The following is a 26,285-nucleotide window of genomic DNA, read 5'->3' on the forward strand; positions in this document are numbered from 1 at the left end:
AGCATACACAAGCCATCCATCTGGAGTTCTCCCACACTGCCTTCCTTTAAAAGACTACTTCCATTTCTGTGACATAATACCCCTTGTGGAGCTCTCAAAGGGCTGAAAGCAAGACAGCCATCCCTTTGGAACTGTCTTAAAACATATCTATTTATCTCTGCAAACACAGGGGGGTTTGGTTTTTTCTGAGTATGACAGAGTTTCAGTGTGAAGATGCTTTTTTCCACAATGACAAAGGCATTTCACAAACTCTGCTGGTATAAAGTGTCTCCTTACTGATCTGTATGCATCACAGATTATGTATGACTATGCATCAGACACCCAGAAGCAAAGACCAACTAGAAGACTTCTGGATTTCTGAAATCAGCTTCCTAAACCCAGCACGTGTCCCCACTGCTAAAGCTGAGGCAAATATCTTTGCTTATCTCAGAAACAAATTGTTCAGCATTATCCAGCAATTATTTACACATTGGAAGTCTTGCATTTTCAGTATTCTTTTAAAGGAGACAACGACTTCTTTTTCAACACTGAGTCTTGTTGCTTTTCCTTTAAATAATCTCAACTTGTATTTATCATCATATAGCATTCAAAACTGGGAACAGTACAGATGAGATCTCACAACAAGCACAGCACCAAGTAGAGCAGAATAATTACCTCCTGTGCCTCACATCTGATGCTTTTGTTACTATTACCCAGAGCAGGTTTTGTTTTGGTATCACTGGGTCTTAAATCTTAGTCTGATCTGCTGTAATACTCAGAATACTCAGCACAGAACTGCTTCATTCCCTGACAAGCTGATTCCCGAACACTCAATCCATTTTTCCCTTACAAATTTTATAGGGCTAGTTTGTTCTACCATCCAGACTATTAATGAAAAAACTGAATAAATCTGTAAACTTGATCACTGTACTGTGCTTTAACCAAGGAAATAGCTCCCAAGTTTCCAATTTAGAACTCTGTGTAAGAAAAATTCTTCTACTCATTGTTCTTTATCTTTAGTATGTTAAAGAACCTTAAATCAAAGAAAACTAGAAAACTTTAGCAAAAAAAAAAAAAAAAAAAAAAACCAGAAAAAAAAAAGACTTTAAATAGACTTGAAATCAGACAATAGCTCACAGGCCAACCAGCAAGTTACTAATGATTATCCACAAGCAAGTTAACTTTACCTTAATCAGTAATACAAGTCAGTAGTAAGCACTTGAAGCATTACAGGGGTGATTGGCATTAGCTTCAAGTTGCTTGATCTACTAACATCAAATCACACTGACAAATACTTACTGTTAGAGGACATTTTCTCTAGGGCTGTCATAGATGGCTTTTTAACTAGAATAGCACGAAGTCCTACAAACCAATATGTTTTTTAAACTGCATATAAAATTATTCAGAGGAATGTTATGTCAGCATTTTCTTATTTTGGAACTAGAACTGTCAACATCATTGTCTAAACTTAAAATGGTCAAAAAATATAATTGTATGGGTGTGAGAGCACTACCACAGCATTACTTCAAAAGTTTTTGTATATATAAAATAAATGAAAAAAATCTAGGAAAGCTCCCCCCACCTATTCCACAGTTAATTTTTTCTTTTTTATTGATCCAGTCTTGAATAATGCTGCTTATTTGGTAACAATATCAGGCAAAAACATGAGCAAGTGTCATTCTGCATTCCAATATGAATCATTCAATAAAGTTTTGCATTATATACATTTTATCCAGCTTCTGACATTAGAGGTCATCATGCCAATGAAAATTCTTAACAATACAATAAAATCCTTCAAATATAAATGCTTACGAATGTAATTCAAGAGACCAGACAATTTAATTTTCTGAAATTTATATCACTCATGTCCATAATAATTTTACATTTCACACTTCATGCTCTCAAATGTTACCCTAGAGAAGACTAAATCTTTTTGCCACATATACTATTAAAGACACTACCCAGGTTTATAGAGTTACAGAAGACTATAATAAGATGTAAAATTTAGTAGTAATAAGTTATGACATTTGCTGACTAAACCATTATTCAGTCTACCCTAATGTTTGAGCCACTCAAATACAGTAAGTATTTGCATGTTATATACTACCCATTTCATATACTTACAGTGCAAAGTAAGAGACAATTTTTTCCTGAGCATTTAGGAAATGAAAATCCTTTATCTTTGATTACAGTCCATTTAAAATATACTCCTCACACACCTAGGCTTGTCAAGACTGTACAATTAAGACAGGCAAAAGTCTGTAGATATCAGAAGCCCAATCAGGAATCAGAAGGGTTACTGAACATCTCTAAAATTTGTCCCTGTTTTTCAAGTCTAAGGATATAATAGGATTTTGAGTTTTAGCAAAAAAAATTCAGAAATTACATTTTTCCCATGGACCAAACATTCCAAAATGTACAAACCACATGCCTTCCAAAACAGAGAAACAGTTGCTATTTAAACAAATTGCAATACATATTTCAACTTACTATTCTGTAGTTAATGTAATGCCCAGTGAGCTGTGCCTCCAACAGACATAATAAAACTTTTAGGAATGTGTTTTGGGCATTTTGTAAGGAAGCTGGATTCCTTACAAGTTCATCTTTTTCTCAATAGCTACAGACCATGAGTTTCTAATTCAATCTTCTCTTCTGTTTGCAATATATCAGGTTCCACTGGAGGAACAGGTGGTCTGAGTATAATCTCTGGACCTCCACCATATATTGACTGAAGAAAATTCCATGTTTCTTCTGATATTTGTCCAGAATCTGCACCTGAAAAATATTAAGATTTAATTACTATTTAGAATAATTCTTTAATGATTTAAGTCCAAAGCATACACAAAAAGGAAAAAAAAAAACCCAAACTAAAATTTCAAACTGTAAGAGTTCTGATCCAAATTTAACACCATAACCTTTATTTTTGCTTTATCTTGCACCAGCTGCCAAACCAAATTACCTATTTTGTGTTAGTTTCATACTTCTTGATTCTTACAACTACCTGCTCTAAATTATGCAGTAATTGCAGAAAACACATGAAAATTCTATGATAAACATCTTGTCTAATATCTACCAATCAAGCTGACAGCCAGTAAATCTTGGTACTCAGGAAACAATTATTCATATTATTAGAAGGACGTGCAGTCACATCAATTACACAGTAAAGGTCAAGGAGTCAAGATTCTTGCTTCATCAGAGAAATTAATATTGATAGCAAAGAATAAAAGTATGAGAAGCACAGTGAAATTCCCAGAGACAAAGGACTATTATTAGGCTAATAACAGCTCCAGCAATGCTCATGTAGCACTGATGGATCAGCCTGATTTCCTCCACTGATTAAAGTCTTGGCTTGTGATTCCATTGCTCTGGCTAGAGATGTGTCTCCTGTCTCAAGAACAGCATTCAACAAGCATTTCTGATTGTCCACAACTTTTTACAGTGGCAAAGACAAGATGCATCAGCACATCTCCGATCTAGGTTTCAATACAAGGATCTGTCAGATACTGAGTGATTTCCTCACATTAACCCACAGAGAGGTCACATTTCTGTTGTACCAGAATAAGCCTCCTCTTCTTTTAGCATATCAAAACCCTGCTTGATAGCAAGTTTCCCCTGATAGCCATTATTAATTTGTCTTGTTAAGCCTTGTTTCAGCACCCTCATACTTCTGAAAAAGGAAGTCAGCACTATAAACTTCTCCTCCTACCTCCTGTACTTCTCTCTCCTCATCACCTGCTGCAGTGGTGCCCACTGTTGTACTTTATCTGTTTAGAGTTTCTGAAGGGGAAGGGTACAAAGAGCTGCATGTTTGTTTAGCTGCGCTAACTCACCTACGCAAAGCTTCCTCTGGAAGCCATCACGCAGATCCCATGCCAGTACTAACGATGTTATGCCTCACTTCTACTCTTTTACCTTTAGGCTCTCAAGAAACAACTCCATCTCTGCAGGCACAGAAGCAGATCTTCACTCACTCAGCCAGACTGCAGCCAGTCAGGTTAAGCTGAACAGGCACAGTGAACTCAGGCACAGTATCACAGAAATGTGTACTACTGGACCCTATTTAGTGGCATTCCCATCTCTTACAACTTATGAGAAAAATTTTCCACATCCTATTCATCTTTATTTCTACCCAAGCTCTAATGTGTACCAATGTAGCTGAAAGTAAACCAACAACTGGCTAATTTGCTTGAATTTTAATTAAATTTCAAATTCATTTAATTAATTAAATCATTAGAATGCACTAAAAAATTCATGAGTGCCAAAACTCATTGTTTTTAAAATAAACTCTTGGCATTATACAATTGGTGAGGTTTATGGTAGGTTTATTGGTACATCCAGTGCATGCTGAGGCATTAAGCAAAACTGGGAAAAAATCCAGTTAAATAAACGTTAATCTTATTGATACAGATTCTTCTTTTAGGCTGAGCTGCAATGAATTTAAAGCTTCCTAGAAAGTCTAAAGACTTCCTAAAGCAGGTCATTTAAGAATGTTTTCCTCTGTACCTATTCCAAATAAATGGTATCGAGCATTTAGCTCTGAAGAATAATGAAGAAATCTGTATCTCTGCAAAAACTTCTCTAACGTGCAGTATCAGATGACTTGCAGAAAAATGAGCAACAGATTTTATGTACAGTGGTTTTGCCTCTCTGTGAGATGTTTTTCTATTCAAATTAGGTTTCAAGACTCAAATAACTACATGCAGATACAGAACAGTCTCCCAATTTCGTTAAGAAAACCCCCATCAAACCAAATGATACAAAGCCAAAGCACACTTTCACTATTTTCAAGTTACTCTGCACCTCCCACACTCTCAACTGCACTCTCTTGGATTAGTCTATTGCATATAGTAATTCTTAATTTTAAGAATAAAATGATCACCCAAAAATGGGCACGACACAGATTAATTATAAACTGCCATTGATTTTATGGTAACAATAAATAAATTTTTGAAAATCATAGATTGTCCAAACTTCCAGCAAATGCATAAAGCTGCAGCAATATTGGACACTTACCTTGTTTTAGCACAGCATTGCCACATTTTGTTACTGCAATCTTAGCATTATCAATAGGGCCAGGAGGATCTAGTGCAACAGAAAAATTATTAAAATTGGGAGAGCTGAAAACAAACAGCAGGTTGGAGGTTCTATTTCCAAAGGGAAGGAAAAACAGATCATTTGTTTACTGCTTGTTCTTCTGCTGCTTAACAGTACATTCTAAGTTGTTAAAAGCTAATCACATTTTAATTAAGAGCAAGTTTTCCAAAGCATTCCTGATTACAGTTAAGTCTTCAAGCAACATAAAACACAAATTAATCCTAATTCTTACCCTTACCAAAGCTGTCCCAGAGCAGACTCTGACAAGACTGTAGAACATCTTATCAGTTTCCATTTAAAAACTTTAGAGGCATCTGAAGTCAGCTAAACTGACATCAGTACAGCTGAGCTATCTGAGTTTAGATTTGACAAGGTCACCTTTCCTCCAGAAGCTGCAGCATCATCTATCAGTTTGCATAACAAAATCCATTCCCCCTTGTACTTAGATCCAATTTTCCTGCTGCCTCTAACATCAGCATCCTGCAAACAAGCAACATTCTTTCCAACCCTATCCCATTATCCCATTGCTGTAAATTATTTTACCATGTTCTGGAACCTGGATGTATTTGTAACCTATAAAACCTGTGTCTTAGATGTTTAAGAGCTTTCGTTGCGTTTGCTATCTGTCCTTCCTACGGTTTTCTACCAAAGCAGAAACAAATAACAATACAACAAAAGATTACCTATATTTTGAAATGGGGCACAACTTACCACTGTCTTTACCCTTCACAAAGCCTTCCCATTCTCTGAACCAGTGCATGCTGATGCAGTAAAATGTTGATGGAGATTCTTCTTCTTGGAATGCTCTATTAAGCTACAAGGAAAAAAAAAATCTGGTTTTTTTCACTTTCATTTCTTTAAACTACTGAATTCTTTGAACTGTACTAACACCATACCATTACACTGTAACAGAACATTTTAAAGAATCACTGACTATAAAAACAGTAAACACCTGGTGAACACCCAAGATGAGATTCTGATGCAGTGGTAGCCTTCATATTAAAAGCTGTTTTACTATTAAGTTGAGAAATTACTTTTATTTCCTGAAAACAGCAATAAGTTTTTCTTAAGCACAAGTGCTTACTCATCAAACACTAATAGATAATTACTGTGAAGGCTGAACTTTCAAGTAGCAAAAAAAGCAGAGATCTTATTTTTGTAAAATAAAAGTGTTTTGAAAAATTTCTTCCATAATTTTATGGAAAGTTCTTTGTGTAATAAACTGTATATTCATCTGTGTTTGTTCTGCCTCAAGTATGTTGAGCAGATGGCATTACAATTCAAGCAAGGCACAGTGAACTAATACACTGGGACTTTTCATGACTTACAGATCTTTTTACATTATGAAGAAACAAGCAAAAAGGCACTTAAACCTTTAAACCATTATCTTTGTAGCTCTGTAATAACACAGCTACATTTCCCCTTTGAAGTCATAAACCTAAAGCATCAACACAACTTCTTAAGGTTTCATATAGACTAAGTGTTGCAATCATTCCCTAAAGCCATCTTTATAGAGAACAATAGAATTTTCAGTGTACTAACCAGTAACAATACTTGCACAACAGTGCACAAATAATCACTGCTTTTACTGGGAAGATACTGACTGCTAAAGCAAATGGGGTTGACTCAATGTCATTAATAATAATTTCTATCCCATGGTAATCCAGAGTAATGAAAACTCCTAAAAATTTTAGAAAAGCAGACAATCTCTGAAGCGTGATTAAAGGACAAACAGGAAAAAAAGAGTCAATTCTATTTTTCTTCCTTTCATGAGCTGAGATAGCAGAAATGGAACTCCAATGTTTTTGCACTTATTTTCACTGAAAGCTTCAAAACACATTTTTGGTTTAAGAACATCAAAATCATTACCACTACTTATTTCACCATTCAGACTTAAGCACATAATCCTCTAACCAGGGAAAATACAGTAGCTCCTTGATATTAATTTTACAGATCCATTACAATACTAACATATTTACTTCACAGTGAATTACTTACTTTGTTTATGTTTCTAATGCCTTTTTTAAAAAAATTAGAACTAATGATCATAATTAATTTTTTCTTGGCACAGTATTATTGCACTCCAAAAAATTTATCAGACTGAACAGAACAGACCACTGGCAGTGTATAAAGAACAACTGCTCACATGGCTGTTTCCATACTATAAAAAAGCAATTTAAGAAACATATTAAAAATTTTCTCTAAGTACATTTTCACGTAAGCAGTTATCTGGGATTTCACAAGAACATCATTGCTGCCATTAGGAGAGATGAGGTGGTGTATAGGTATAGAGATATTTAATAAAGTCCATTTGTTACGGGAATCTCTTGTGCAATTCTACTAATCCTTTGGGTCCAGTCATGAATGTCAGGTGTTGGCCAGTAGCAGAATGGATAAGTGGTTACTTTTTTACCCGTATAAACATTTCCAATTCATTTTTCCTTCTTTTTTCAATTCTTTCAGCCTCTATTTGGCAGGTGTGACAAACATACAGATGGTTAACAGCTGGTCCTCCTCCGTATCTGCAGTAAAAGTAAAAAACCCCAAACAATGAGCCTTGTGGAAAACATCATGTAAAAAGATCGTGCACCTGCAGACTTGGCAAATGTCAGTATGAACAGAAGGCTGACACATGCCTGTCACAGTGACCCCAAAAAGCCATAGCTTATTTTCCTAGTAATATTCTGTTCTCCATCCTAAGACCATCTTGCAAGTCCTGACTGCCTCATGCCAGTAGAAACCATCTCAAACTCAGCTGCATCACAGACTTCAGAAGGAGTTACTATGGTGAGAACATGTCAGTGAGCAAGTATTGTTCTATATACACCAGGTGTGATTTTACCAAAGGCCTTTAAGAAACCGCATTTGGAAATTCCAGCCAGCTCTGTCTTAAACATGTTCCTCCATCCCACTGCAGACTCTTCAGTAGATTTGCTACCTCCCAGACCCCAGCCTCTATTATTTTGTTCTCAATAGGTTATTCTTGACCCTTCCCTCAGGTTTTTCTTGTGTAAAATTATATCCATGGAAGTCTGCAGGGGCACTGCTCCTGAGAAGGTTATTTTTGCATATAGAAAATGGATAATGGAAGAACAATCCAGTACATATAGGAAAAGGGAAATAAACCGCAAATACCATTGTTTTTAATTTTTACTTGTGTGCACCAAAACTTTAAAACACCAACTAAAAACTCCCCAAACCCTTAGATGTATTGTTCAGGTGGCAGGAAATTAACAGCTAAAAATATTAAATGCAAGTGCAATACAGAGTGTTGAAAGCCATCAGCAAAGCTCTTCTGCAGCTTTTTGTTACTTTAGAATAAAGCATAGCTTGTACGAATTCCTGCTTTGTAAGCAAGCACTCAAACCTGACTGACATTAAAGTGTGGGGCAGTAACACAGAACACTCAGATATAAGTTATTTTGAAGCAGTACTGGCAGCTGAGGCTATGGATTCAAAGCCAACATAAAAGAAAAGCTGTCTCCAGCCAACAAGAGAACAGGAAGCTGATACAGAGAGCTCTTTCAAAAAACCTCTGCAAAGCGTACTTTTGCTGACCTACTTTGTGTTATTTCATACATACCATATATGTTTATTCCTTTAATATTGAAGTACTACCCCAATAACATGCTACCCCTATGCAGTCTTTTACTTTGCAAAAGGAAATTATATAAATTGGCTGTTTGCAGCCCCTTCCCTCAGCTGGGTGCCCAGAGGGCTGTCTTTTTCCTGAGCCACTAATTCTAAAGTCTGATGCTGCTGCTTGGCTCACAAACTGTATCACTGGGTTTTTTCCAAATACAGTTCCAAACTTACCTGCTATACAGATTGTCCCATATATTTTGAGGTAGCATTACAACGAGGTCCTCTATGAAGTTAGCTTTGTGTGGAGGAACACCTGCAGAAGGAAAAAAACAAAACCCCCAAACAATGAAAAAAACACTTGTGGATTTTAGTGAGGGGAGAAGACTATGTTAGAAGTCCATAAATAAATAAAAAATAGAACCTTTCAAAGAATTCAGAGAAACTACATGAAATGTGTTTTACCTAGGCATAATCTTTCACTGTATTTAGAGACACCACTGATTTTAGTCTTTTATGAGGCTGAAAAGCTTATAAAAAGCAGAAGCAAACTAACTATGTGAATGGCTAAAATTAAAGGGCTAGAATCCATTTTACATAATGAGTTCAAAAAGCTTCTTAAGATATACAGTTAAAATGTCAGGATGATTAAATATCTTGATTATGAATGTAAACACTAACAAACTGTCTATTCAAAATTCACTTATTTGCTGCAGACATTTTGGAATTATTTCAAACAGCATGAATACTTGAGAGCAGAAAAATTTTGAGGAAGGCAGAAACGGAGGGGCTTGCAGAATTAGCAGTGTTGAGTTGAAGCACATGGTAAACAACAGTGGACTATGCAGGAATTCTTGGGAACAGAAAATCAAGTACTTGGGCACTTGTATATCAAGAGTCATCTGCTGCAGCCCTGCAGAGGGAAAGCCAAAGGCCTCACAGGTACCCTGTAGATGGCTACAGGGACACAATCATCCTGTGTTAAAATTTTGGTTAAGCAACAGGGGCAGCACCTCCATCTTCCAATCTATTGCAATTTTATTTTTATTAGAAAATAGGTACTACATAGTAATGACTTCTTGGATTGTTAGCACTCAAACATGGGTATTTCCCCAAATGTGTTTTGCTTACTGCAATGTTCTCTTTTTTTTTTAGCATAGAGCACAAGGTAAAATTTTTATGCTCCTATACAAAATACAGATTTACTACTTGACTTTCACACTGCTATGCATTGGATAGTCTGCATCAGATCAATTTCTTCCAAAGCAGGTTTCAAACCTTCTCACTGCTTATAGCCCCAAGATGAGAAAACAGTTTCAATTTGCAGATGAAAGTATTAAGGATGATACAGTGACAGAATTTTTTAAAATGTGAATATACATGTTTAAGAAGCAAGCAGATAAGAGGAATTGTTCCTCTTTAAGAATCAAGAACGTTTATAAACAAAATCAAATGTGCAGAGAAAAAAAATAAGACAACTTCACACAGTATGATTTATAATTAGTCAGATAGTAAAATAAGAAAGAATTTATTTAGTAGTTAAAATTTACCAAAGAACTTATAATATGAACTTAGGATAGTCAAATTCCTTTAATTAAAACAAGTATACACCACTGTTATAGCTAGAAGTTGACAAATTATTCTTAAATGATTCACAGTTACAGTCTCACCTCCATGCATACAGAGAAAGTCATTATTTGAAATTGGTCCTGGCTCTGCAAAAGTCTTGAATTTATTCAACCACTGCCTGGAAACATAGAACTGCAGAAGACTTGGTTCCATCATATTCAGCAGCCCTGATATCCTCCGTCTCTCTCTCTGTGCTTCTTCACTGCTCTTTCTATTACAGAAACAGAAATCAGTAAACAAATACAGAGCCTTGTGTACAGTGCAGATAACTTACCTTGTGAAAAGAAAACTCTGCCAGTAAGTAAGTAAATTACCTGGGCCTTGTCTGTACTTCCCAGTTTACACAGCCTAAGAAAGCAAACAGTTGGGCTGCAAGACAGAAGCCAATTGTGCTGCAGAGGTGGTGCAGCACCCAAGGGCTGAGCCCATCTGCTCAGTTCCTCTCTGCAGCGTTTCAGACAAAGCTTTGCAAGCTGCACTCCTGGCCAGGTGTTCCTTCCTTAGCTTCACCAGTAGGGTTACACAGTAAGCACATCAGGTAATTCCCCTACTGTATCCTCCTACTTTTCTCACTGTAAACTGGAAGTAACTCTGCTCTCTCATTTACTGATGAAATAGAATCTCTCTTCTCCAAGCCAGTAGTAGTCTTTTGTGGATATATTTTTTAAAGCCATAAATTTATTAATGCTATTCTTTTCGTATTTATTTGAGTATGATAGAATACTAAATCTTTGATTGTGGGTTTTCTTGGCAATACTGCATGACTTCCAAACTCCTTTTAAAAGGCCTACTAAGTGAGACTCATGGGCTCCTCTTGAACAGTGGCAGGTGGGAATGCTTCTAATGAAAGTTCAAACATTCTCAGAACACATTTTGGTTTTTATGCAACTCTGACACAATGTATTTTGCAGCCAACTTTTAGTGGAAATTTGATCTTGGTACCAGAAATTTAAAATCAGAACACTGACTTGCTTGTATTATCTCAAGCACAGAAGTTGCCTAGACTGAAGATGATAATAACATGACTTCTCACATGTCATTTAAATTCTCAGGAAGAGAATAGCCTATAAATAGCATTACATGGAATGTATAGTAAAATGTATAATACAATGGATTAAATTACAACATAGTAAAACCTCTGTTATCCTACATCCCATCCATCTGATAAAGACTTTTGACAATTCCAGTTATAGCTCTCACAGTTAAAAACTTTGTGTGCAAAACCTCCCTGTGCACAGAATTTCCTTCCTCCAACTGAAAATAAGGTGGCTAGTACTTAATTGATGCTTAAAGTTCTCTTACTATGCAGATTTCATTTTCATTTTAACATAAACACTTCAGCTCTGACAGAGCAAGTGTTAAGGACATAACTAAAGGATTAAGTTTTTCTCCAGCACAGGCTTTTCTCATTGGTCAAATTCTTCCATTATAATTCTCATGGGGCAACTAATTCTGAAAGCTGCCCAGTGGCTTAAAAAGTTATTTACATCCATGACTCAAAGGGGTATGATTGCACTTTTGCTGTGTTTCTTACCTGTAGAAGAGAACATAAGCTTCTGCATTTTGCACTGTGGATTCTGATACTTCTGTGACACTCTGGTCATCAAATTCATACCACAAGTTATTTAAATTGTTGCGACAATAAGCTATATAATGTCCACCTAGGGTGCAGGAAGCAAGAGTTATCAAAGACTGTCTAGAGCTGCCATTTTACTCTGTAACACATAAAAAGGAACTAAGTAATAAAAAAAAACCAAGCCTTAAATGGGAGAAACAGAATCGTTAGCAGATATGACTTTGAAATTAACTCCTGTCAAACTCAACATCGGCTTTTTAAAAAATTTCTGTTAGCTAGTGGTGAGTTGAACACTACTTTCAGCACATTCCTGCACTCTTCAAGCAGCATGCTGTTTAATACACTCCTGAACCACAACATTCAGAGAAAGGTTGTCTGAACCCTCGTCAGTTCCCACAACAAACTCTTTTCAAATCTTTGTATGCTTTATAATAGAAAGTAGCACAGATATGGAACAGCTACATGATATCAAAACCATAACTAAATGTGTTTCAAAGACTATTCACAATATATTTTAAAATATTACTATTTTTAAATACATATTTAACTGCTAATAAGTAAATAATCAAATATCTGCTAAACTGATTATGTGAAGCATGACTTTCAAGGACTAAATGGAAGTTGAAAAACTATCCAGTAAAACAAAAATAAAGGGAAAAAAATTCAAACAATGGATACTTTAGGTCTGAGAAGTAGGAGGGGTAACTTCCAAAACAATCTACATAATTTATGGCTTAAATGTTTTCTTTCTCCTATTTTCCAAATCTTATAAATACTGAAATCATCTAGGCAGAAATTACCTCAACATATAGCAATAAGATGTTTATTCAGCTACTCATCACTACCCACAAAAAGCAGTTACCACCTGTTTTGGGGTTAAATGGCAGCGATCATCCAAAAGAACATATTTTTTTAAATTACTGGTATCTTTGTAGTGCTTTGTAAACAGTTTGCAAATATTAAAGCTTTGACATGAACAGCAGTTATGTAGAGCAGCTGATCAACTGGTCATCTGCTGGCAACATTATTTGTACATATATGTTGTTCAATAGTTTTCTTACTTAATATTCCTGGACCTGTTAAATTTTTTTCCACCTTCAATTTCATTTAGGCATGCCATTTAATTTCAAAGATGTGCCAACTCTTTCAGAGCAAGCCTTAAATCTTCCAAATCAAGGTAAAAATCACAGCATTCATCTTACACGTTCTAATTACCACTGTTTATCTATTTACCCTTCAGTATATAGTTATCATCCTTGGAGAAGAGTGCTGAGGTACCAACTGCAAAGATAAAACAATCAAGCTCATACTCACTGCTGGCAGTTCCGTGGTGGCAGATGACAGATAGGAGATCATAAGTCACGATTTGAGCTGGACTGTCCTTTGCAAGGAAAGGCTGAAGGTCAAGGCCTTCCAAGGGAAAGGACACATGGGTCCCAATTTTTGTGGAAAACATGAGTTCATGTCTAAATCTTTTGAGATGAATGCACAGAATCTGTGAGACGGATTGACAGATTCAGTCAAGAACTATACATGCTATTTGATAATCAATACCTAAACTGTGCACACCATCTTTTCCTTCTATAATCCAAAAAGAATAGTTTTCCCTATGACATCAAGCATATTCACAAGCTCTATGATTTAATCAGCTGTGGCTACTAACATTGATGCAGCACTGAAAAATCTACCGTTCTCAATGCACATATTACACAACCTTGTAATGAGGGACACGAATTCCTCCTGATTATTGCAGACATCAACTCATGCTTTGAAGTGTAAGACAGGTTTACTTTCTAAATGTAAAGTTACAAATGTTATTACAGAAAAGTGTTCCAGTCTGGCTGTGGTGTTTAATTCTGTGACCTACAGTATAAACAGTAGTATATATATTAACACAAAATAGAAATATTGTTACTGCCTGCAGACCAACAGTAATAACACAGGGAAATACCATTCCTGTACTTGTCATGTACAAGATTTATTTTCTTACAGGGTGAACAACCACATTGCTCACATTCTTAAATAAATGCCAATATGAAGACAGACTTCCATCACACAGCATTATAAACATAATTTACTCCGTGCAACTCATTTACCACATTCCTAATCATGCAGAAAAAGTGCTTTAAAGTGCATATTGTAACAGTACCTCAGGAAATTTTTGCACTTTGCAGAATTTCACTCCATTTCTTAACCTAAGCAAAGGAAAAACCAAACCAAAACAACCAATAATTAATTCTGAAAAGGTTTTACTTTATTGCACTAGATCAGCAAAAGCCTAAGCTGAAAATTGCATTAGTAAACCCAAAATATTTCTGGAATGTAGACTAGACATGGAGTAGCCAAAATGATTAAAACAATGATGGTTCGTAAGACAAGACAATCTGTACTGCTGAAAAATTCAAAACATCAAGTACAATCAAGTCCCAACTAGCTAACAGTTTCTCTTAAAATAGAGGAAACAACTTGAGGCTTCATGAAAGCTGATTATCCAGCAAAAGAAAAAAAATGAACTAAGTTTACTTCTAAGAAATTATCTACACATACAAGAAGGAATAATGCTCCTGTACCATAAAGGGCTTCAAGCAGTCTTCAGACCACTTCTGCTTCTTGGTTCTTCAGTATTTAAAGCCATATATTAGTTATTTAACACATCTTAGTGAGCTACTGCATATCAGGGGAAAGCTGCTAGTATTAGAGAGGGCTAAAGGCTTTTATTTTGTCAAACAAAACCAATTTACATCTAAATTGGAAGGGCATGAGAAAGAATTAAGTACATGTGGTAGGGTAAGTTGGTGCTTCCTTGGGAAGCATTCCTTGGGAATACTGAATTTCTGACAGTCAGTACACACGGTCGTATCAAAAGATGAACAGTATGGGGACATACCCAACAGACGTAAATGTCTCTTGACTAACAGAAACAGTAGAACTTCAAATTAAGACAAAGTAAAACAAAAGTAAAAGCCAGCTTACTTTTTACACCTTCCACAGCTGTACATGTTATCACCTGCAAATATCAGGGAGAAGAAAACCAGCCATCATTCTCTAAATTCAAACAGTTATCCTTTAAGTGTGTGTACATTTGATAGAAAAAACTGTCAAGGGAATTTATCTTTAGGTTGCATTCAATGTTTAACAGTCATAATAGTGTTGACACAGCAACTACAGGAGAGGTTCTTAGGCTTTATGGCTTCAACTATGAAGCAGTACAGTACAATCTGAAGAGACGATGCTATATAATTTAAAAGGGAAATAATTTACTATGTCCAAATTTAGGTTATGAGAATGAATATTAATATAGTGAGTTTGAAATTTTTATGACCCTTCAGTTGATACAATTTCACTAAACCAAATTCAGATTGACTTGACATTTCTAAAGCAGCTTTCATAGGCATTTATCTCAAATACTCAGCTGAATGAGAAGCTTACCTTTCTGAAATGAATGGTCCCAAATAAACAAGGACTGACTGTATTACACCTTAACAGGTGGCCTCTGCTTAACTGCATTAAGCTAAGAAGATATTAATCATCTCATTGTGACAGGAGGGAAAAAACAGAAAAGAAACATGTTCAGGTAATTAACCTCTTACCCTTGAGCTCATCTCTGGCGAAAAAGGCAGCAAGACAATCTTGTAACGTTACAACTGGACCCCAAAACCAGCTAGGAACACATGAGACAACAAACCTGAAACATCATTGACAGAAAAGAAAGAAAACCAACAAATGTTCTGCCAGAAGAGCAGAAACTAGAATTTCAAAATAGATAATTGAATCAAACAAGGTAAATATTATTTACCTTTTGAAGTATTCCATAAAAAAGGCTATCCATCCCTGGGGGGCATATGCTTCTCCACATGACCCTGCCTTGACTAGGGATGTCTGATGACTTGCAGAATGGAGTTTAGCAAGATCTTCCTTACCTGGAATAGGCAAGGACAGATCCTGAAAGGTCTCCAGGGTTACAGACAGCTAAGGAAGAAAATAAATGAAACACAGTGGAGTTAAACTTGAAGAGAAATGGTTAATAAAACTGAATTATGTACAGTTCACTAGTAACTACCAAGTCACTGCATAACTGAAAATTCCACTAGGTAGGAAATTAATTATAAAAAAGTACATTAACAAGAATTCATTTTCTAAAAAAGAGGAACCGAAAAATAACATTTTAGAATGAACTTGCACATAGTTATTACTGAAACATTTTTTAGGTCATTATTATTTTTCTTCATATCAGTCATACAAAGCACTATGATTTTTGCCTCAGGCTGTGTTACACAAAATAGTTTCAGAAAGCTTCAGTCCATTGTTTCCACGGTATTTTACTCTGACATTATATTGACCTGATGTAACTGGACTCGCTGCAAGGGAGACCCATCTGTGCATTTTCTTCCTCACACAGTCACAGAGTCAAACATCAAACACATTTTAGAAATTTTTGCTTGTTTTTTGAACTTGTTCACAATTTCAGAAAGCAGCTAATGATTCATATAATTGCAAAAGTTAGTGTCTTTACTTGGATTCTTTGAATGACCTTATTTTGTTAGTCTCAATCTATCTGATAAGACAGTTACAGCACTATGTTAGATCACTGCCTTTTCTTTGAAACATTAGGTACCTGAGAACTTAGAACAGTAGCATGTATGCATGAGGATATTCAGAGCATTATTAAAAACTAATGAGACCTAAATGAATTTGAAGAGCAAGCTTCTTTTTTCATCCTGTAAACCAGTTCTCCAAATGTTTTTTTTCAGCTCTGAGTAAATATTCAGCTCAATGAATACAAGCTATTCTAAACACAAAGTGCTGGTAGTAGCCACTATTACAATTTGAGAGAACGAGTATGAAACACCTCAACCTTCTGAGGAAATCTGGCACAAAAGAATATAAAGTTACCAGAGAATGACTGTATTCATAATGCAGTTAGAGAACATATTAAAAGACAGAACCCTCTCTTCTTACCCGATCACAGGTCAAGCACTGGACTGAACTTATTATAGTCCCATCAAATATATCAGAGATAACACTCCTGTACTTCTTGCGCTTCTTCCTTTTTGGTGACGATACCGTTGAAACTGTAACATGACACAAGTAAAATGCTGCAGTAAGGCAAAGTACAGTGGATTCTGATTACACTTCAGCTTTGTGTAATATAATTAGAAGTCTCATGTTCAGAGTTAAATTATGAGCCAAGCCCTGTTTTCTATTTACTAAATATTTCCTAGGAATTACAAGATCACATTACTGCCATTATGGGCAATTCATGTGGGTTCCTTAAGCAGCTGGGGAAAACCATCAGAAACATTTGCCTCTGTAAGTAAAACTCCAACTGCCAGTCTTGAAGTCTACAGCCTATTGCTACATGATGGATTTATCTTGGCAGGAATCCCCCAAGGTATAAAAAGGAACATTTTATTTGACACTTAATTTGATTGGATCTTCTTGGGAAGTTTCAACCATGCTGGGCTGAAGAGCAGCATCACAAGGTTACTGTATCACAACACTGATGACAGAGGATTGAAGCAGACTACAGGTACAACCGGAGTCCAGCCCAACAGCCGCTTTTTAAAAAAAACCCAGGTCTCTCAACCTCTCCTGGGCAAGCAGAAGTGATCGAGCATCTCTTCTGACAGACTCACTTCAGATTGTCTAAAACCCTCCTGTAATGGCGAAGCCAAAACTGGAGACAGTAGCACAGATGCAGCGTCAAAGCTGCTGAACAAACAAAGCAAGGCAGTCAATGATTTAAGTCCATTAAATCACTGTCATGCAATGCCAATGCTAAAGCATTAAAAAGATAACATCAATGCTCAGAACATATCTGCACAGGCTATTGAATGAAGCAGGATCACAATATTAAAGTTGTATTTGTTTTTGGTTTGGGTTTGGTGCAATGCCTTAAAAGCATGCTCTGAAAGACAAGCTTTGCCTAAAGTAATCTACTGTTAGACAAATCAGGGAAAATAAAATTATATATTGTTTCTCATGCCCTAAAGCAGCACTGTCTTAAATTGACAGGCAGTAAAAGTCTAAATATTCCAGACGCTCATAAGTGCATCCTGCTGCAGTGCCAAAAGAAATACTCAGCACTGCAGGGACATTAACAACCATGAGGCAGCCAGCATTTATAGGTTTATCTACAGTACAATTACACTTTGCTCCTTAAACCTTAATTGACTAAAACTGTGATTTACTGAACTTCTGCTGAAGAACCAATGAGCTTCTCTGAACCAATAATTGTCTGGAGAGCATTACCTTTGGGAGTCCTAGCTTCTCACACCTTTCTCTTCTCTATAAACTGGTGCAATTGAGAAAATTGTCTAAAAATAATATTCTGCTTTCCTAAAATAGAGGCAAATACTATTCATGCTTCAAAAGAATCAGAAGATTATAGAAATATAGGGAATAATCTTGCATGCCCAGCTTACATAACACTCCCTTCTCCCCACCAGAAAAAGGGCTCAAACCCTCTTAGGAACAACCCTGCATTGTTACAAGACATAAGAAACACAATAAAAACTATAATACAGAGTAATTCAGTACCAGGAAGGAGAAAATTAAGAGACTGTACCTTTTTTGTGGACTTGTGCCAGTGAAGAGCACGATGGGAATGATTTTGGAGGGCTGTTTGATAAGCGCGTGTTCATCCCTTCAACTGAGGATGGTGTTTGGGCTGCAGATACGTCATTCATGTGAACGTCATTGATGTATTCTGCAATTCAGAGTTGCATAAATTCTGTGAAAAAAATTACTGCAGAATGAACAGACAGAGTGGTCACGTAACTTAGTTAACCACACTGTCAGGCCACTGGACATTTAGGTATGTAGCACCACTTCAGCTCCTTTGAAGTTAAGAACAAAACAAACAACCCCACTCTTCTGGTTATCTGAAACCTTACAAAGAGTTAGCTTGCCAAGGGAATTAAAATCAAATTCAGAAGACCTAAACTGAAAAAATTAACTAAGTATGGACATGGTTTACAAGTAAAACCACCTACCCTACTTGAGCTAAACCTCTACTATATTCTACAACTCACCTCTACTCCCACAGATATTCTGGCTAAGATGTTGGCTATTTTAATTGCACTTCAACAATGTATTACCTGAGAATCTGCTGTGTATCTGTACTTTGACGGTTCCTTGGTTATTTAAAAATTCAGTGGTGTCTGAAGCAGTGTTTGTGTCTTTTTCCAAGTCTTCCATAGAATTTGCTCGTTTAAGTTTGTTGCTTGATATTTTTTCTTTCTGCCAGTCTTTGGAAGTGACTGAATTGTTATCATCATCCTGAATTAACATGGTTGTTTCTGCAGGATCCTCTAAGACAGGTTTGAAAATTGTGTCATTTTCTGTTTTATCACAGTTACCACAGGATTCACAGGGCTGAAAGTTTAAGTCTGACTGGCTCTTATCTTCTTCCATACTCTCTTCAACACTCATAGGCTGGGCATCTTCCAGTTCTACAACTGGTTCTTTAAGTTCCTCATGAAGCAGATCCATGAGACAACGCAAAAATTCTTGTGCGTCCTAGAATTTTAAACAAGTTTTACCATATTACTCTATTTTCTCTGGAATATATTCACATCAGAAAAGATACAGATAACTAAAATGAAAGCTGGCTGTTAACGAAGAATAGAGAAAGTTCCTCTGTCCCAGGTCTACTGTTCAAAATCACTTTCATTTCCAGACCATGTATGTTTCCTGCATACATTTCTTGCATGTCACAAGTAATCTTATCATACAAGTTTCCTCCAAAACACTCCAATTACCAAAATAAATTACTTTAACAATACCAGCAAAAATGCTGCCACAGCTTACTGGAACGATAAACGTAACTCAAAGAAGTACCAGCAACATGGTCAGACCCAAGCTCTGCTTGCAGTGGAGCATTTTAGAGATAAAATGCTCCATTAAAATCAACCAGAGCCTTGCTTTCTTTCACTGGGTATGAAGTAAAATTACTGTGATGTTACTTAGCCTGTCTTTCCAATGCATCACACTGCCAACAATACTGCAATTCTTCTAAAGCCTCAACAAGATTTCCCAAATGTGTTCCCACAAAGAGCTGTAATACTACAAGTCTAATTTGTGTTTGGAAACATCCTAAAAGCCACCAAATTTCATCAATCTGTGCAGCTGCCTGGTCCTTGGCAACAGGAAGTATCCAATAAAGCAGGTATTCGAGAAAACAAAAGCCTCTTGTTGGCAACTACTACTGTTTTTATTTTCTTCTGTTTTCCTTTTTGTATTATGGTTGTTCATAATAGTAATTTTTGCTGCTCAATGTTCCCATCTATCACAGCAATTACTTATTAAGCTCAAAACTGCTGACTACAAAACATTTCTTTTCTTGAAAATTGCAACTTCTAGAACTGAGTTTGGATTTGGGTAATGAAAAAATCCCAGTGTGCCTACTTGCTGGCAATCCTTTCACAAAAAAACAAAATTAACAAAAACATCTAGACACCGATTAAGAGATAAACATTCTTCATTGATCAATGTAATTTTCTCCCTGAAGATTGGACATGGCTGCACAACTTGCCCTAGGAGAGTGCTGACTACAAAAGCCCTGCTGTGTTTTAATTGTTGCCATGAAACCTGCTGAACATACAACTGAACTATGATCCAGGCCTAACCTAAAAAGGTTCTCATTAAGGGTTGCTCTGCATGGAGAAAGATGTTTTCATCAGCGTTCAAAGCTGCAAGAATTAAGTTTCCATACAGTTAATTTTTGGTTATCAAGGCTGAATTTCTGCTTTTTCAGAAATCTAGGTGGCACTTCAGAAATTCATGAGCAGATTACAGAACATTAAGCTTAGTATTTGAACACTGACTTTACAGCTACATGCAGCAATTGAACATTACAACATGTGTCCTAATCCTTCACTCCACAAATACGAAATATAATGGAACCAGCAAAATTCCTATTAATAAATACAGATTCCCAGAAGACACTAGTAAGCTTTTCTAATTACAAGATTTAAATTTTTCACTTAGTCCTAAAGCTTTTAATGAAGCACTCCACACTGTATGAATGCACCAAGATATTGTATGAAGCAGCAACTGAAGAATGCCTTTGCTATATAATCAAGCCACCAACCTGTGGCTCCCATAACACACAAATGGTGGGGGGCTTTTTTCCAAGACACTAAATGGAAACTGCATACTGTGTATTTTTTTTAAAACATCATTGATAGACATATATTAAAAATCTGTTGTATTATTTTTTATTTTTTAACATCTTTATTTTCTGGGACTGCTCAAACATTAGCAGCATTATTTCCCACAAAGGAGAAGTTCAGATATTATTACCTGAATTTCCCTGAAAGAAAAGGAGTTATTCTACATTGAAGGCCTTTTGAGAATTTGATATAATATAAAAAATGACTTTACTACTGATTATTCCATTTCAGATGATCTACATTCAAGTCATATTAACTAAAGTTCATGTTGCATTTGTTTTAAACAAATATAGGAAGTAAGGTATCTTAAGCATTAGATTTCTGATTAAGAGATAATTTTATGGCTTAGGCAGATTTAAAAGACATCAGAAAGTTTTACCTGTTGAGAGTAGCCTCGAAACATTGGATTAACAGTTTTAATTCCTTGAAATAAACCAGTAGGAACAACAGATCCAGGCCTAAAAAAAAGTTTTAAATATATAAACACTGAAAAATAAAGAATTTAAATGGATTTTTTTATCTTTACTGGGATCATACTGTTACCTGCAACTGAACACAAATAATATTAACAAAACATAATACTGGCATTGAATTATTAACTACACAATTTTTAAAAACCTGTTACCCAACTGAAACAGTGTCTGTATCATGCCTTTTATGGCACATTTCTCGTCAGGCAGTCAGATGACAGATCATACTCTTGGCTCTGTGCACAATTACTGTTTCTTTACCTTTGTTTTTATATTTTGAAGAATTTTCTTGGCTAGATATTACACAAATTCCATATAAGGAAATAAGAGAAACTGATAAAACATTGATACAGAACGAAGGACACAAGAGAGGATAAAACAGCTAAAAATTTTAATTTATTTCTGGCAAATATAAGCATTTTTAAGAGCTTAATGCTTGTAATGTAATCTATTTCTTGTCCTACCTTTGGTATGTATGAAAAAGAACAGGTTATAAGGAGTGCTTGACTCCTGCAAGTAAGTCTTTCCTTCCTAATTTTTTTTTTAGAGGAATTTTGTGAAAACATGAAATAAAAATTAGAAACCTAGGACAGATTAATGCATCCCACATTACTCTGGAATCTATTTATTATCATTTCATCACCAAAATGATTTAATACCTGCTTTTGTGCCACAGTTCTGTCATCAGCTTGAGGTAACTTTTACAAATTGCAGGTTTCTTATCTGTTCGGGCTAAGCCCCCGCAGTCAAGAAAAAAGTGCGTCAAAGGTGGGCTGAAAAAAAAGAAGAAAACAGTAATTTTTTCAGGTTGTTAAAATACAAGAGGAAATCTGCATTTCATCCAGGATTATGTCATAAGAGTAATGCTATTCTATAACTGAACAATTCCACTTCCTACGTTCTTAAACACTGCAACCAAACATTTCCTGGTGGACAACTTCAGCAGTCCAGCCACGCTGCTCCTCAACTGTGCTCTGACATTTGTCAAAGCACCAGAACTGTCTAATGGGATTCAAATTCAAGGCAATTCCTAAAAGCTGTCACAGAAGTGCACACATACCACTCCAGCAACACTCACTACAAGCCTAGTCCATAAACACCATCCCAAACAAATCTTTTCTCTAGAATCCAACAGTGCCGCAAGATGTGTGTAGGCAAATAATTTATGCTTAAGTGTTTACTTCATGCAGTGTTGCCAACTCACATACTCTCTCCTCTCCTTTCAACCTCCTTTCTGAAGTCACAACCCTCATATATGTTGGACCCATTTCTCTCCAAGAAAGGTAACATCCCAGCATACTTCCAAAATTTGGCATTTCTCAACAAAGTATTTTCCTCGTGGTGCCTTTTCACTTCGTTATCTTCTAGAGAGCTCTGCCTCAGCTCTCCTCTGCATCATCAAAGAGCCTCAACGAGGCCCTTAGCTCTGCCTGCCCTTGGCCTGTGGCTCTCAGTGACCCCGTGGGACACCTGCTCAGGACCTGCCATCACCCTGCCACTCCTGCTGCAGGAAGCTTTCCAGCTGGGATACTGTCCCCGTCTCTTCCACTGATGTAGATTTCTCCTTCAGGAACCTGTCTAGAATTCCCATGGATGACATGGGATTTTGCACTCCATCATTCCTAACATGACTTAGCACAGAATGCTCCAGATACATTGTTAGTAACAACTGAATTCTGATCCTAATATATCTTTTCTTAAATTAAGAGTTTATTCTTATGCATTTCCTTTGCTTTTTATGTAGGTTTTTTCAGATTTTCTACTAATCTCTAAAACTGCATATATTCTTATTTAGGAGGCATTAGAATGAAACAGAGAAAAAGCTGAGTTGCCCATATACCATAATAAATTGCTTGCAGTATACAAGACAGATTCAACAACTATCTGTGTTCCTTCATGGTAGTGCATCTGTCCAAACCCCTTAAGTCCATCTGGAAAAAATGCATGCATAAGCAATTATAAAATTGCATTAACTGTCATTTTCCTTACCAGTTGGAAAGAGCTTGTAAAGCTGCATTCATGTAACAAGTGTTTCCAATATTTTTTAATCCTGTTAGACCTGGAAAACAGAATAAATATAAATCTATTAATCCAATAATTCCTAGAAAATATATACTAATCAAAATACTCATGGAACACTTGGGATGCCAATTATAATGCAGAATTGCAACTAAAAGAAACATAGGACTCCTAAACTAATACCAATCTAACTAGAAGTAGTAATTAAGTGTTCTGATCTCAACTGACTAAAGAACACTTCAGACAAGTGGACTGTATTTCATCTTACTAACTTTTCATGGTTTATGACACCTGCAGATTTTAATTTAAAATATGTTTATCAACACCAAAGTTTTACTTCAGCTTAATGACTTACCTGTTCAGGTAAACTTGCTATGCTGCATTTGTAACTAATCACATTACCAAAAGCTTCCCTAAGATTTCACTCTTCTGTCCCAAATTCACACTAAATCAGATAACACTCAATATTCAAAACCTGCTAAGCATGTGATTATCCCAGGCTAGTCCTGCAATTAGTCCTTTTCTATTCCAATGATATAGCTTTATTTTTATTAACACATTGCTCAATTTAGACTTTCATACATTGTTTATTTTCTAAGTCACACTGTTTACATTCTTTACAGATAATGACATATACCTCTTACACACACATGAAAGTTACAACTGACATATATTCTTTCCATAATTATGAATTATGCTATTCATCGCTACTAAAGCATTATATTAATGAAGTAATATATCAAAATAAAATTGATTTTGTATGAGGGAACAGTAACATTTCTAAGCAAAGAATCAGTAAGACTAAAAAATTAAAAATCATGACAAGCATTCAGCAATCAGTACTGATGACTATGCAATTCTTGAAGTCTAGGAACTCTCCCGGTAGTTTTGGTCTATGGCAGAAAAATAAAAGTTACTAATAAAATCTTTCTGCATCTGAAAACCACTTGGGTTACTTCAGTTACAATTTCTAATAGACAGGACTACAAAATTAAGTTTTAAAATGTCCTTCTATCTGTCTGAATGGAAATACAGTCCTGCTTCCTGTATCTGAACATGCATTTCAAACTCTGCTACAAAGAGAACAATCATTCTTATACTGAAACTGGAAAGCAAGAACAGGTAGAGGATTTTGATTTTATATCAGATTTTTTAGAAGCAGCACATACTTCAGGAAGATACTCTCACTGCATTTTTTCAGCCTGTAGTATTGCAAGGAAAGTTTTCAAAGAGACTTCTTTTCTTGGGAAGGTATATTCTAATGTTTACTTCATCAAAAGCATTTCAAAAGAAATTTTAGGAGCAAAGTTAAAACAAAGCTAAAGAAGTTTCTTCCTTTCAGTTTGAGTAAGTGTCTTAAAAGTCACATCATCATTACTGGGAACTTTAATGTAATTCTAATTGTATATTATTGCAAGGTATGCTAGATTCCCCAAAATATTAATAATATAAGAAAAGATAAAAATATACAAATAGACACATTGGTTGGCGAAACTAACGAGGAATAGAACACATGGTGTAATGATGTAAGGGCAGATGGCATATTAGTGGGGTGGTGTCACATCCTGTAAGACTGTGCCAGACAACAGAAGGGACAAGGCAGGTTTTCTGACCAATGCCAGCAGATTAAGGAGAGGGAAATCTGAGTGAAGGAGAAATGAGACCCATTGCTGTGGTTTAACTCCAGCCAGCAACTCAATGCCCCAGAGCTGCTCACTCACTCCCTAATGGTGGGACGGGCAGGGAATTGTAAAAGTGAGAAAACTCATGGGTTGAGATAAAGACAATTTAACAGGTGAAGCAAAAGCTGTTTGCACAAGCAAAGCAAAACAAGACATTCATTCACCACTTCCCCCAGACAGGGAGGTGTTCTGCCATCTCCAGGAAAGCAAGGCTCCATCATGAATAATCGTCACTCAGGAAGACAAACACCCTAAGTCTGAAAGTCCCAATCTTCCTTCCTCCTCTCCCAGGATGCCACGTTATGGATTATCCCACTGGTCACTTGGGTCAGCTGTCCCAGTTGTGTCCCCTCCCAACTTCTTGTACACCCCCAACCCACACCCTGGTGGGTGTTGTGGGAAAGAGAAAAGGTTGACTGTGTGTAAGCCCTGCTGAGCAATAACTGAAACATCTCTACATGATGAGCCTGTTTTCAGCACAAATCCAAAAACACAGCCCCACAGCAGCTATTCTGAAGATAACTAACTCTTGCCCAGCCAAAACCGGCACATGCATAAATTAGAATAACTTTTCTCTCATCACTGATGAAAAAAAATTGCTTTGACATATGCAACGGTATCTCAAAAATAACAGCTCAACAATCTGCTAGTCATATTTTTCTGAAAAAACTGTATTTAGCAATATTTTCTTTACCATCAAATACACACATAGTTATTAGAATGAGCAATAATAATTAGAGGCTTTAAAGAAACAGTAATTATTATGTTCTCTTATGAAATGAAAGATTAAAACTTCACTGTTTGGAATTTCATCACTATAAATTTCATCTTTACATTAGATTTAGTATTAAGGTGGTAATCTTTGATATAAGAAAGTTTGGCAGTGCATGAAATCAATTATGTCAAGGAGAAAACAAATAACCAAAGCCCCACACTAGTATACTACAGGCTCAGAAAAGGATTATTCAAAATGCAGGAAAGTATTTAAATCAGGAATCTTTTAGGTCAAAGAGGCAAAACCAGTAGAACAGATTTTAAAAAAGCCTACTTGAACCAGAATGGCTACAATACCAACTGC

At 36.0% G+C, this 26,285-nt stretch overlaps 1 protein-coding gene across 4 annotated transcripts in view; it reads right to left on the reverse strand.

Annotated features, from left to right (window-relative positions):
- Positions 1 to 1,562: 1,562 nt before the first annotated feature.
- The window catches only part of USP33 (ubiquitin specific peptidase 33), a 37,589-nt gene continuing 12,866 nt past the window's right edge, over positions 1,563 to 26,285 (reverse strand). The window contains exons 7-24 of one of the 4 annotated variants that reach the window (XM_038145013.1): positions 23,496 to 23,565; positions 22,166 to 22,279; positions 21,416 to 21,494; positions 18,961 to 19,381; positions 18,429 to 18,569; positions 16,820 to 16,932; positions 15,657 to 15,829; positions 15,451 to 15,551; positions 14,834 to 14,867; positions 14,010 to 14,055; positions 13,175 to 13,355; positions 11,819 to 11,945; positions 10,326 to 10,495; positions 8,890 to 8,971; positions 7,487 to 7,595; positions 5,785 to 5,887; positions 4,993 to 5,061; positions 1,563 to 2,754 (exon numbers count right to left, since the gene is read on the reverse strand). In XM_038145013.1, coding sequence (XP_038000941.1) covers positions 2,597 to 2,754; positions 4,993 to 5,061; positions 5,785 to 5,887; positions 7,487 to 7,595; positions 8,890 to 8,971; positions 10,326 to 10,495; positions 11,819 to 11,945; positions 13,175 to 13,355; positions 14,010 to 14,055; positions 14,834 to 14,867; positions 15,451 to 15,551; positions 15,657 to 15,829; positions 16,820 to 16,932; positions 18,429 to 18,569; positions 18,961 to 19,381; positions 21,416 to 21,494; positions 22,166 to 22,279; positions 23,496 to 23,565 — 2,291 coding nt within the window. In that variant the 3' untranslated portion in view covers positions 1,563 to 2,596. Of the gene's footprint in view, positions 2,755 to 4,992; positions 5,062 to 5,784; positions 5,888 to 7,486; positions 7,596 to 8,889; positions 8,972 to 10,325; positions 10,496 to 11,818; positions 11,946 to 13,174; positions 13,356 to 14,009; positions 14,056 to 14,833; positions 14,868 to 15,450; positions 15,555 to 15,656; positions 15,830 to 16,819; positions 16,933 to 18,428; positions 18,570 to 18,960; positions 19,382 to 21,415; positions 21,495 to 22,165; positions 22,280 to 23,495; positions 23,566 to 26,285 lie in introns of all 4 variants that reach the window. The other 3 variants (XM_038145015.1, XM_038145014.1, XM_038145011.1) reach the window with 3 other exon arrangements.

Source organism: Motacilla alba, chromosome 8 (assembly GCF_015832195.1).
Source record: "Motacilla alba alba isolate MOTALB_02 chromosome 8, Motacilla_alba_V1.0_pri, whole genome shotgun sequence".
Classification (NCBI taxonomy): domain Eukaryota; kingdom Metazoa; phylum Chordata; class Aves; order Passeriformes; family Motacillidae; genus Motacilla; species Motacilla alba.